The sequence below is a fragment of the Pleurodeles waltl genome, chromosome 11 (genome assembly GCF_031143425.1).
Source record: "Pleurodeles waltl isolate 20211129_DDA chromosome 11, aPleWal1.hap1.20221129, whole genome shotgun sequence".
In the NCBI taxonomy this organism is placed as follows: Eukaryota; Metazoa; Chordata; class Amphibia; order Caudata; family Salamandridae; genus Pleurodeles; species Pleurodeles waltl.
Genome location: NC_090450.1, coordinates 223169526 through 223182382, shown reverse-complemented (window position 1 = coordinate 223182382; position 12857 = coordinate 223169526). Strand labels below are relative to the sequence as shown.

Here is a 12857-nt window from a genome sequence, read left to right as displayed (position 1 = left end):
GAGCAGACTTTTGGACTGTCATCTGAAGAGGGAAACTTCCTCGTCAGCTGCATCATCCTTTAGAGTTCAAAAAGGGGTCATGATGTTCCCCGACCAGGCAGCAAAAAGTAGATTAATGAATAACGAAAAATTACTATAAGAACAAATTCAGATGCCTTAAGATATTCACATACGTTTCATTTGCACTGAAACTCTCGAAGAAGCACTGTCATTTTGGAAGCTGCCTTAAATGGGGAGGAAATCATTGCTGTCAAAGGACTCGCCTTGGAAAGAACCCGGTGGAGGATGGTTTCCAAAATAATTTTATTTTATGACAACTTTATTTTATTGGTATTTTTCATGCAAAGTAAACAGTAGACTGTAGCACACTGAGTTATGCCCATAGCCTTCATTGTTGGAATTACATCTTGTGATACTGTGATATTTTGGGGGCTTACATACTCACCCACCATTTTATATACATATTCTGTATTGTGTACTCCCAAGAGCTTCATATACATCTTAGATGACCCGATTTCCAAACAGATGTTTAAGTCAGGAGGTTAGTGTGGAACGCCGGGACGGGGTGTTGGTGAGTAAGCAGGAAAAATATGACGGTTGGGCCACCTAACTTATGTAATTCATACAAAACAAAATCAGCTGGAAACTTGCCCTTAACCTGTGCACTCCTAGGTTGTCATGAACGTATTCGGATATAGGTATTGAGCCCCATGCGCCTTTCGTGTGCTGGACTAGGGGGGGGGGGAGGTGTATCGCAAAGGGGTCAATCAAATCAATCAGAGAGATTCCTCCATCCGTTCATCCCATCATAAGCCCCACATCAAACACTAGGGGTATTATGCCCTCCCGGGCACTGGCTGTTGTTGCCTCCCCTCTGGTCCACCCGCAAAGTCAGGTCCCCCCAGGTAGATCCATTTTCTCCCAGTAATCTATCACTTCTGTCCACAATCGTGCTAAGGGTCTGCGCTGGACCCCTCGGGCTTCTTCTCTCTGCAAGACTCTCTCTTCTGCCCTAGCCCAGCGCGTCACATCTGACACCCATGTAATCAAGATTGGTCCCTGCTAAACAGCCCTGTAAGCATGCCACCATCCTAGCATGCAATGTACGGTTGAGCCTCAAAATGACCCGTCCCAGAATTTTCAGAGCCCAGGGCAGTCCTAGGTTATATTCCTGAAGTCTGTGCTGGGAAGAAGGCAGGAGGAGCAGCACACCAGATTCCCCCCCACCCCCCTCACCCATATTAAGTTGGATTCTGCGTCCTGTGAGATATGTCTTGTGGATGGAGTTATATTGTACATACTTGAGTCATGTATTCAGGGATACTCTATATGCATACCCTAGGATCCTGCTCAATTCAGCATCTGTAAAGGTTCTATGTAGGTCAGTCTCACATTAGGCTTGCAGAGTACCCAGCAGTGCATCCATCATCCCATTCAGCGCTCTGTAGAGCCAAGAGATAAGGTCAGAGCCCCCTCCCATGGGTAACATGGGCTGAAAGGTTGTGTGTGTTGCAGGTTCTCTGTTTGTGTCGCCCTAAAATCTCTTATGGCTCTCACCATCACTTCATATGCAAGAAATTGTTCCCAGAGTAAGCCAGTCTGGTCCATCACATCAGCGAGTGGTTTCAGGAGCCCCCTGACAATAACAGTCACGTAGTGTTTGTATACCTGCCTTCGTCCAGTTTGTAAGTTGGCCTGCTGTAAAGCAGGGGCATGGTAGGCCCACCAGGAGGATCGCTGACACATATGGTACCTTAGTTTTTGTTTTTCTAAGAGTCCTGCTCCAATTGGTAAGAGCCACTGATAATAAAATACCCAGTCTGGGGCCCTAATGTCGGGCTTCAGCATCTTGGGTAAAAGACTGCGCCTGCTTAAGGTACTGTTGTCAGAGATGACCTCCCCAAGGTCAAACCCACCGAGCCAATGTGTATGCCATTGGAGGTGGGCCGCAAGAAAATAAAGTTCATAGTCAGGTACCCTGAGTCCTCCCACCTCCAAGGGAAGGCAAAGGATGGATAGGGCCACACGCTCTCAAAGGAGAGCATCTAACACCCGAAACCAAGAGGCCAGCAGAGATATGGGTAGGTTAACAAAGAATTAAAGGAGTCTAGAGAGCATCACCATCCTAGTGAAAAAAATATGTACTATAATGGCCAGGCGGAGAGCTCGCGAATGCCTTGATAGCGGAATGAGTGTGGTGCCCAAGTAACGTCAGTAGGACACAAAGCCAGACGGGGGCCCAGTCAACCATTGCTAACACATATCTTCCTACGATTTGAGCAGAGTCCGGAACAGTCCCCGAAGTCAGCCAATATGTCAAATAATTTTGGGAAGATTGTCGCCCCATCCCTAAGGTAAATGAGGATATCATCCGCATATAGCAAGACTATAAGGCCTCCCCCTCCCGACATACACCCCAGGCTCTGCCCTCCCCCCTAGGCCGTTCCGCTAGGCATTCAATAGCTATTGCAAATAGTAACAGTGATAGCAGACAGGCTGGACGGGTCCCTTTATAATTGGTTAATTATCAGATATCGTTCTGCCAGTCCTAACCCTTGCTGTGGGGCTTTTGTACAAGAGCTTGATGCAGTCCACCCAAGCCTTCCCTAGCTCCATCCGTAACATGACCTTCTCAAGGATGTTCCAGAGCACGGTGTCAAAGGCCTTTTCAAGGTCCTCCAATACTATCATTGCCCCTGGATGTAGGGGTTGGGAACTGTCAAAGAGCGGGGAGTAGAGTCTAGGGAGATTCTGAGAGGTGCTATAGGAGGGAATAAACCCATTCTGATATGTATGTATCAAGGTACACATGTGGTAGGAGTCCAGTGGCCAGGGCCTTACCGAGTATCTTGAAGTCTGTGTTTAACATGGATAGCGGCTGGAAATCAGTGATTTTTACGTCGGCCTGTGGAGTCTTAGGCAGTGGAATTACTAGAGCTTCTCGGGTTGAGCCCAACAGTGTCTTCCCCCACAGGCCTCAGAGTACAGTTCTGTCAGCTTCTGTGCCAAGGTACCAGGAAGACTGTAAAATTCTGGGAGTACTCCATCGGTACCCGGGGTTTTGCCACATGCTGTGGCTTTTATGGTGGCCTTAACCTCCTCCAACGCAGCTGGGCTTCCAATGCCTCCTTATCAACCTCAGAGCTAGTAATCTGAGGAAAAGGAGCTATGAATACTGCCATGGTCCCCTGGATCTCCACTTGGGGTGGTCCATATACGGACATATAGTAGCGCTTTAATTCTTCATTAATATGGGTAGGTGAGTGAAGTGCTAGGCCCTCTGCAGTTAGCAACTGAGTAATGGGGGTCCTTCACAAACCAGGACGGATCAACCAGGCAAGCAATCTCCCCTCCTCCTCATGTTTTGTTTGTCATGACAGCAGAGTCGCTCCATTGCCACAATGTAAAGTTCTTGGATCTCCAATAATCTTGTTTGTGCAAACGGCGTACATCTAGTTATTTTATCACACTGGTGGAGATCCGCCGCCAATTGTGTTATATCTCGTCCCAAGTCCCTCCTAATACCCGTCGGTCCCAAGCAATGCCCCCGTAGCACCAACTTCAAGGTTTCCCACTCAGTCCCTGAGTTGGGGGGCAGTACCTGGGTTCAGTGCAAGATACTCAGACAGTCTAGGGCCCAGAGTGTTCCGAAAGACTTCATCTTCCAGAGAACTGCAATGAAGGCGTCAGGTTGGGATTGGAAGTCGAGCTTCTATTGTTTGTAGGGATAGCAGCAGTGGGCTGTGGACCAACAGAGTCTAACAAAGGTATTCAGAGTGTGTAACTGCGATACTTAGAGACGCCGAGCATATGATGCGGTTGATTCTAGTGTGAATGTGACATACATGAGAGTAATATGAATAAACTCTGTCTAGGGGGTTCCAAAGACGCCATATGTCTACCATGCATGCCCCAGTGAGATATCCAATTAGTAAGGATAGTTGCTAGCCTAGTAGTCACGGTTCCCAGCAGCGCCGGTTTCCAGCGGTCAAGATCCGGGTCTAAAATACTGTTAAGCCACCCCCCAATAGCAGCAGGACACCTGTAAATCTGGTCAGGCAGGCAGACAGCAAATGGAAAAAGAGGGCCTCGTTGTGGTTGTGGGCATATATACTTCCAAGCACTATTGGTTTCCCACTGAGTCGTCCTTCCACCATCACAAAGTGGTCCTCCCTGTCCACTTCCACAGAGGAAGCCTCATAGGGCACCCCAGTCTGCACCCAGATTACCACTCCCCTGGCAAAAGAGGAGTAGGTGGTTGCATACAACTGTCCTCGCAATAGCCTACGAAGGTGTTCAGTCTCGACTGAGGTGAGATGTGATTCCTGTAATAATGGGATATGTATCCCCCTGCACTTTAAGTAGGACATGATCTTATAATGTTTGGACACAGAACCCATACCTCGGATGTCCCAGGTCAGTATTTTAAGTGCATGATGTAGGTTTATCATAGTGTCCGGTGACTATAGTTCCCTCTAAACTGTGCGCCTGAGCGGGCGCGCACACACATAGGTTTCCTTGCGCACATATGCCTACGATCAGGGTGCATAACAAAGGATTCAATATTTCATTTGATCCTTTGAAGTGCTGCTGATGTGGAAGCTGCACTACTAAATGCATTTTTAAAGACAGTGTTTTTGTCTTTTCAAATGCTAACAGAGGCTAGTCCTGACGGAGCAGGAAAGAATTACCAAAGCTTTCTCTGCAGCCTCAGGCCAGTCTTCCATGTCCCTCTGCTCACCCCCGGAGAACAACAAGACGCAATGTAGCGATTTCATCACCCACCCAGTTTTTTTTTTGTTTTGTAGTGTCTGCCTGGGCCTCGAGTTTGTCTTCTTTTTGCACTGGAGGATGTGCAAGGTGTGTGTTCATTGTGCATCAGTTTTTGGAGGACACAGACTAGCATTACAGGCTACCTGTATGTGAGTTTCCACATTATCCCTTGTGCCACAATAAACTCAGACACATGAGTTTTCAGAGTTTCTTAATTTGAGGAGGCAGAGAAGTCGTTGGGGGTCATTACAACCCTGGCGGTCGAGGACGCCAGGGCTATTTTGGAGGAAGCACCGCCAACAGGCTGGCGGTGCTTCCAGGGTCATTACGATCGTGGCGGAAGTGCTGCGGTCGCACCACCGGGACCGGCGGTTTCCCGTCACATTGGTCCCGGCGGTTTAAATCCCCCAGGGCAGCACTGCTTGCAGCACTGCCCAGGGGATTACGAGTCCCCCTCCCACCAGCCTTTTCATGGCGGTAAGAACCGCCATGAAAAGGCTGGCGGAAAGGGGAGTCGTGGAGCCCCTGGGGGCCCCTGCACTGCCCATGCCACCGGCATGGGCAGTGCAGGGGCCCCCTGCCACGGCCACATGGAGCTTTTCACTGTCTGCTATGCAGACATTGAAAAGCGCTACGGGTGCACCTGCACCCGTCGCACAGCCGCAACACCGCCGGCTCCATTTGGAGCAGGCTCCCGTGTTGCGGCCGAGATCCCAGCTGGGCCGTCGGGCGGAAACCAGGTTTCCGCCTGCCGGCCCAGTGGGGATCTCATAATAGGTGGCGGTTGTCACCTGCCAAGGTTGTAATGAGGGCCATTGTGTGTGTGTGGGTGTGTGATGCTTGTGCATCGTTAGTTTAAGGTTGATGATTAGCCTCTCCCACAGCAGGTGCTTCAAATGATAGTAACAGAGTGCACTTTATCTGGGGACTGAAAATACATGCCCATGGACTAGGTATCTGAAAGCGGTGACTGAGAAAATAAACTGGTAGGTGAGCAAATGAGAGTATGAAAAGGTTCGTGCGTTAGTGCAGAAGTGTTTGAGTGATTCATAAAATCAGTGGATTACATTAACGCATTCCACAAAAAAGAATGAAAGCAGTGTAACAAAGTGAATTGCTTATCCACATGCCTCTATCTCAACCAGAAATAAGACTAAGCATTTTCTTCAAAGAAGAATAACAAAAAATTATCTAGAAATGTCACCCCATTAGTAATTATTTGACACCATCTTTGCATTGGGAACATTTGGTTAATATGTTCTGCAGAAAACTCCCTAGCCACTCTAGCACTACTTTTCTAACTGTTTACTTACCTGATTTTGGTTTGTGTGTATATTTTGTGTATTTTACTTACTTCCTGAGGGAGTATATCCTCTGAGATATTTCTGACACATTGTCACTAAAATAAAGTGCCTTTATTTTTAGTAACTCTGAGTATTGTGATTCTTATGATATAGTGGTATATGATATAAGTGGTATGGTAGGAGCTTTGCATGTCTCCTAGTTCAGCCTAAGCTGCTCTGCTATAGCTACCTCTATCAGCCTAAGCTTCTAGAACACTACTAATCTACTGATAAGGGATAACTGGACCTGGCACAAGGTGTAAGTACCATCAGGTACTCACTATAAGCCAGACCAGCCTCCTACAGAACACAAGCAAGAAAAGAGTGCACACAAACATTCTATTGCCGCACATCAGGAAGAATAATAAGAGGGAACATTGCCGGTGACTAGTTCCCACAGTTCGACCCGCTACACCCCCATCCACCCCACACAGCGCCCCAGCAATAGAGTTCAGTCCCTGAGGAAGTGCTGGGCAAAAATAATCCAAACCAACTAAACCCAACTTCCCTTCCAAAGAGCAGCGTAGCAACGGCTGGCCGCCAAAACCAGGCAAACCAACAGTCAAGTGAATATAGTTACCATCTATCTGGAAGTCCCGGTGGGTGATTAAGGGGTGGTCGATGCGGCTCTATGAATACTGTCCAAAGGGGGACCGCCCTGCGTCATCGTTTGCATGGACATCTTCAAGTAGAAAGACAGGCCAGGCATGTTACACAATATCTCCTGATGTTTAGGGTGTCACCTGGGTAGCCCCTCCTGTGCGCCGATAACCAAGTCTGAGTCAGTAGAGTCTCTCTCATCCAAGGGGTCCGGCTCGATTTCAAGTCCTTTGTCGGGACAGCCCAGCCAGACACACGTCTCCTGGAGAGCCACCCGCTTCCCCTGTCAGGACGGCTGTTGTGTAGGCTTCATCATCCCAGGTGGGTGCAGTCGATCCTTCAAGCGTCTCCTCTTCTTGCGGCGCCGGGGCATGTGCGATTCAGTTTGTTGTGCACCAGCTGCACCGGAGTCACAGTTCTTGCTCGGAGGGGGATGGGACCTGACCCCTTACCCCCCACATCAGGCATCTCACCTATGCCGCGGGATCACCCCCGGCCGAGGCCCAGACCGTCCTGCACACCGGCAAGCTCACTGCTGCGTCTCCTTTCCACTGCCGGTCTCCTCCTGTTAAGTTAGTGGCCCTAATGAGTTGAGATAGAACAACTAAAACTTATGGTCACTAATTCTTTCAGCAATTGACAATTATAGGGGATTTATAATCTACATATATGCCTGATGAGGATTTCATGCTGAGCAGGATTACAATATGCTATGATTGTTATGAGACTTAATGAATACCAAAATCATGTGTGATGAAGGTGTCACATTGAGTAACATTACAGATTACGAGGATTGTCACTTTTTGTTATGGGACATTTGAATAGTACCACTAAGTGATTTGAATGCATGTTTTAAGTCTTCGAAATATGATGATAGCACATTTTTAATATATGTTATTGTCCCTCTTTTTGTTGCATTGTCCATTTTAGAGCAAAGTAATTGTGTTTTAAATTTGTATATGTTTGGCTTTATGGGGTTTGTAAATGTGATACCATATAAATTATGTTTTATAGCCCTGAACGTGCCAAAACGCAAAGAGTGCGAATACAAAATAAAGCTTTATAACAAAGAAAACCGTTAAGGAGTTTTTCACTTTATCTGGATGAAAATGGACTTCATTCATGTGGTGTTACCTGGAGAAAGAATATCACAAATGTCTAGCTGGACTTATTTGGCGATATTCAACAATATATTTGTATTAAAAGAGAAATTTGTATTGGTGCTTGGACATTGATTTTTTAATTGATGCATGGGTTTTATGTCCAAATAGGAGGAGAGGAGGACACCGTCCGGCTCAGTACACCAAGAAAAATCAAAAGAGATGCACTATATAAAAATAGAATAACATATTACAAGTCCGACCAATCTGCAAATTATGGTAAGAAGTGGTATCTGGAATAGAAACACAGAGGAGTGTGTGTTAGTATCAATGCACGTTTGTATGTCAAAAGAAAAACTGAAAAGGGGGATCAACTTTCACGTGGCTTCAACTTTGAATTTTGCTGTAAGGGAAGGTGGGAAACCTCTTAGAGACCCGTCAACTCACTCACAATTTGCAGATGTCATCCGCATCTGGATGTCTAGAACTACATATACACAAAATATGCTTTCATCTAAATAGAAACAAAAATTAGCTAAAAGATAAGAGCTCATTACCAATAAAAGAGTGTAATTAGAAGTTTGAAGTTGTGGAGATGTAGTCAAAAGTAACATGGCTGTAGTGTTACAGAATCTCTTGTTACGGGTCTGAGAATTCAGGGGGACTTGCAGTTTCCACAGAACATATTTCGCTAATAACAATGAAAATTATGGTGCTTAATTACAACATGAAAATATCAAGATACTTATAGTGATAGGAGAACTACAATGTGAATGAATAATGAAGTATGACTCCACTTGAGCAGCAAAACCGAAAAAGGAGGGGAACGCCAAAGAGGAGTCCATATTTAAAGGAGGAGTATGTCAGGTTATGTCTTTAGTTTACGAACTAATGGGCAGACAAAATTGAAAACTTCCCTTTCAAGTGGACATTGTGTCACAACCAGCTGAAAAATTAAAAAAAAGCCTTTTGACGTAAGGTAGCAAACAAAAAAGCGATGAGTGGAATGCGTAAATTAATCTCAGCCACTGGTAAATACTCTGATTTACATCTAAATCCTAATCTGGCGAGTATCTGGATTTCCAGCTCGGACAACACTCTCTGGGCCTTATTTATACTTTTTGGTGCAAAACTGCACTAAGGCAGTTTTGCCCCAAAAGGGTTTGCACCGGCTTGCACCATTTTTTAGCACCAGCTGGGCACCATATTTATGGAATGGTGCAAGCCGGTGCAAAGGGTAGGCTAGCTTAAAAAAAATGACGTTAGGCAGTTTTGAGTCAAAATAAATGATTCTGAGCAGATTAACATCATTTTTTGACGCTAAGGGGCATATTTATAATCTGTTTGCACTGAATTAGCGTCATTTTTTAAACTAATTCAGTGCAAAACTAACTCCATATTTATACTTTGGTGCTAGACCCGTCTAGCACCAAATTTATGGAGTTAAAGTCATTTTTTGGAAGTGGAAACCTACCTTGCCTTAATGAGATGCAACCTAGGCGTTCCCGTGCAAAAAAATTACTCTATGGCCTTAACACCATATTTATACTCCCATGTAAAAATTGTGCAAGGGAGGGAGGAGGGGTCAAAAAATGGGGCAAAACTTGCTTTGCCCCATTTTTTAAGACCTGGGTCAGGGCAGATGTTAGGGGACCTGTGGCCCTATTTCCATGGTGGAACACCATGGAATAAGCCCAGAGGTGCCCTCCCTAGGCCCTAGGGGCACCCCCACCCACACTAGAGGGACTGCGAGGATGAGGGACCCCATCCCAGGTAAGTACAGGTAAGTGCATTTTATTTTTAAAAGTGCCATAGGGGACCCTGAAATGGGCCCCCATACATGGCACCGGGTGCAATGGCCATGCCCAGGGGAACCCTGTCCTCTGTGCTGGCCACTGGGGTCGTGGGCATGACTCCTGCCTTTTCTAAGGCAGGAGTCATGTGGCATGGTAGGTTTAGCATCATAAAATGACACTAATCTGGTTAGAGTCATTTTTTTTTACTCTAACCTGCCTAAAGCCGTTTTTTGGTGCTAAACCCTCTTCTTCCATACTGCCAGCCCCACCCGACTAAAGTCATTTTTTAAAACTCTAGCCTACCCTTTGCACCGGCTTGCACCATTCCATAAATATGGTGCTCGGCTGGTGCACAGAAATGGTGCAAGCCGGTGCTAAATTTTTTGGTGCAAAACTTAGTTAGTGCAGTTTTGCAGCAAAAAGTATAAATAAGGGCCAATATTTTGTAAGTTTGTGCCACTTTTGTGTCATAAAATGACGTTAATGCGGTGCAAAAAAAGTTTAAATCAGGGCCTTGGTGCTAGATGGGTCTAGCACCAAAGTATAAATATGGAGTTAGTTTTGCACCGAATTAGAGTAAAAAAAAATGACACTAATTCGGTGCAAACAGAGTATAAATATGCCGCAGAGTATAAATATGCCCCTAAATATGGCGTTAAGGCCATCGAGTCATTTTTTGCACGGGAACGCCTACCTTGCATCTCATTAAGGCAAAGTAGGTCTCCACTTTCAAAAAATGACTTTAACTCAATAAATTTGGTGCTAGAAGGGTCTAGCACCAAAGTATAAATATGGAGTTAGTTTTGCACCGAATTAGAGTAAAAAAAAATGACACTAATTCGGTACAAACAGAGTATAAATATGCCCCTCTGTGCCTTCTAATTTAGAACTAGACGCATGTGGTGGCTCTTTTCCACCCCCTTCCCGCATAAGAACGGCAACCTTTGGGGCCGACCCCTACCACCCCCAGACTTTGAATGGAGGGAATGCAGAGGACAACACAACCCTCCCATTTTGAAACGGTTCCCACACTTGACCACATTGTTTGATCCATGGCTCATGGCTTTTTCCCACTGTGAATCATTTTCCTTAACCATCCAGTATGAGAACGCACTGAAGTAATTCAGTACACAATCTGCGTTCCACAAAATGTAGCTGTGCACTTAATAATAACATAAAATAAATAACATGACAAGCTGACACATTTTGTATATTGCAAACGTCGCTATCGCATGGGATATTCCTGAAAAAATCATGTTTAAAAATGTAACCTTTCAATAAATCTCAGTTCAGTGGTTTAATAGTTTCCATTTATTTAAGACAGTGTCACCTTCTCCCACACTTCACTACCTAGAAATCCGTACCTCTCCCCATAATGTACGTCCCTTGCAACGGCACTGCTGATCGGCTTTCAATTGGCAACCGCTCGAGCGCTGTGCCCACTGCCTCCGGAACATCGGTGAATAGAGAGAGCGGGCCTGGTAACTTAGAACCGGGGAATGACGGGCAGCATGTGGCCTTGTGTCCCACTACGGACATGGCAAAATAAACGCCGGTAAGCGGCCTAGGAACCGTCAGAAAGTCCTTCCTCCCTTTCCACTACTGTCACCTTGACTACTGTACACACACAGAGGAAAGGAAAAAAATACGTTTGATTCCGTGCCTCGTTCAGAGCGCACAGGAAGACCTGATCCTGCCACCTGAGGCTTTTTGTTGATGCAACGTAAGGAGACACCCTTAGGAGTAACTATATTTTAACAAGCATTGGCAATGCCACTAGGTCTCGCCTATGCGGCAATATGAGAGCTATTGGCATTGCCAATTTCAATGTCTTTTAGCCATGTGTTATAGCTATGTATGTATGTGGTGTCCAGTGGAATTATTGTATTGTATTGTAATAGTATTTATATAGCGCTTACTACCCCTGACGAGGCGTCGAAGCGCTTTTCGGTGAGTAGCATGCTACTCTGGAATTATTATATGGATTGGATTCGAATTGTGTGGCTTGGAATTGTGTAGTGTTGAGAGTTGTGTAGTGAAATTATGAGGCATGGTGTGCAGTATTATGCGGATAACAATTACGTGGTATCAAGTGTATTGTAATTATGTGGAATAAGATTGTGTCACATGAGTGTAATCATTTGTAGTGGTATTGTGTGTCATGGAGTGGAATTATGTGGTGTGGTGGGGAATTATGTGGTGTGGAATGGAATTTTGGGCCTCATGTATGAACATTTGGAATTGTGATTTCCTAATTGCGATTCCCTGGGAATCACAAATAGGAAATCACAATTCCAAATGTAAGAAACTCTATTGAGTTTCTTTTGCAATCCCCAGTGGGCCGCAAATAGACCTACCTTATTAATACTAATGAGGTAGGATGCAATTTGCAACCCAATGGGAACTGCAAAAATAACAGGGATGGTGGCCTTGTGGTGTCATCAGACCACCATGTCTGTGATGGCTTTTTAGGGTCGAGCCTACGTCACATACACTTGCGCATGCGTATCGCTTTCGAGACGCTTTAGGAGTTAAAAGAGGGCTCGGAGCCCCGTCCATGTCATGTTAGTGTATTTTATTGGTTCGTGGGCTTGCCTGTTAAAATTGGCTTGCTTTTATTAGTGGAAGACATGCATACGTCATGCCTTTTCTGGTGGTTAGCCCTTCTCGAGCGCAGCGACCAAGTACTGAAAACATGCGAGGCTCGCAGTTTTCCGTCCGGTTTGTGGACTACTTTTTATCTTTGTTGGCAGCGCGATCTCGCTTGGCAGAAGTCGAGCGTGTTACATGACATCAACCCTGTTACATAGTTTTTTTTTTTATGTGAATGATGACCGCCCTTTCACAAGTATAGTATTTTGTACAGTAGACATAAATGTGTTTATTTTTTATGTGAAGGGTGACCGCCCTTTCACAAGTATAATATTTTGTACAGTAGACATAGATGTGTTTAATTTGGGGCTTGTGGTACAAGGCGAGTTTCAATTAAACGGCGCTAACCTTGTAAACTCTGACCCGGGAGGGGCATATTTAGAAATAACATAGAGGCACCTGGGACGCTGGCCACCCTACTATAGGTCACATGTACAGCCCATCACAATACTCCCTGAACTCATGGTGTGTGTAGGTGCTTTAATGGCGGTATCTGTGATATCTCGCTCTCCACGCTGCTGCCACAGGTTCTGTTACTCGAGGCAGGGCAGAAGGCTGCTGCTATACTCTGTCCGGCAGCTGGATGGGAAAGG

General features: G+C 45.6%; 1 protein-coding gene across 1 annotated transcript in view; it reads right to left on the bottom strand.

Moving 5' to 3' along the window:
- GOT1L1 (glutamic-oxaloacetic transaminase 1 like 1) overlaps nt 1-11170 on the bottom strand; it is a 368573-nt gene extending 357403 nt beyond the window's left edge. The window contains exon 1 of the mRNA XM_069213449.1: nt 10977-11170. Coding sequence (XP_069069550.1) covers nt 10977-11151 — 175 coding nt within the window. The 5' untranslated portion in view covers nt 11152-11170. The remainder of the gene's footprint in view (nt 1-10976) is intronic.
- Between the last annotated feature and the right edge of the window lie 1687 nt (nt 11171-12857).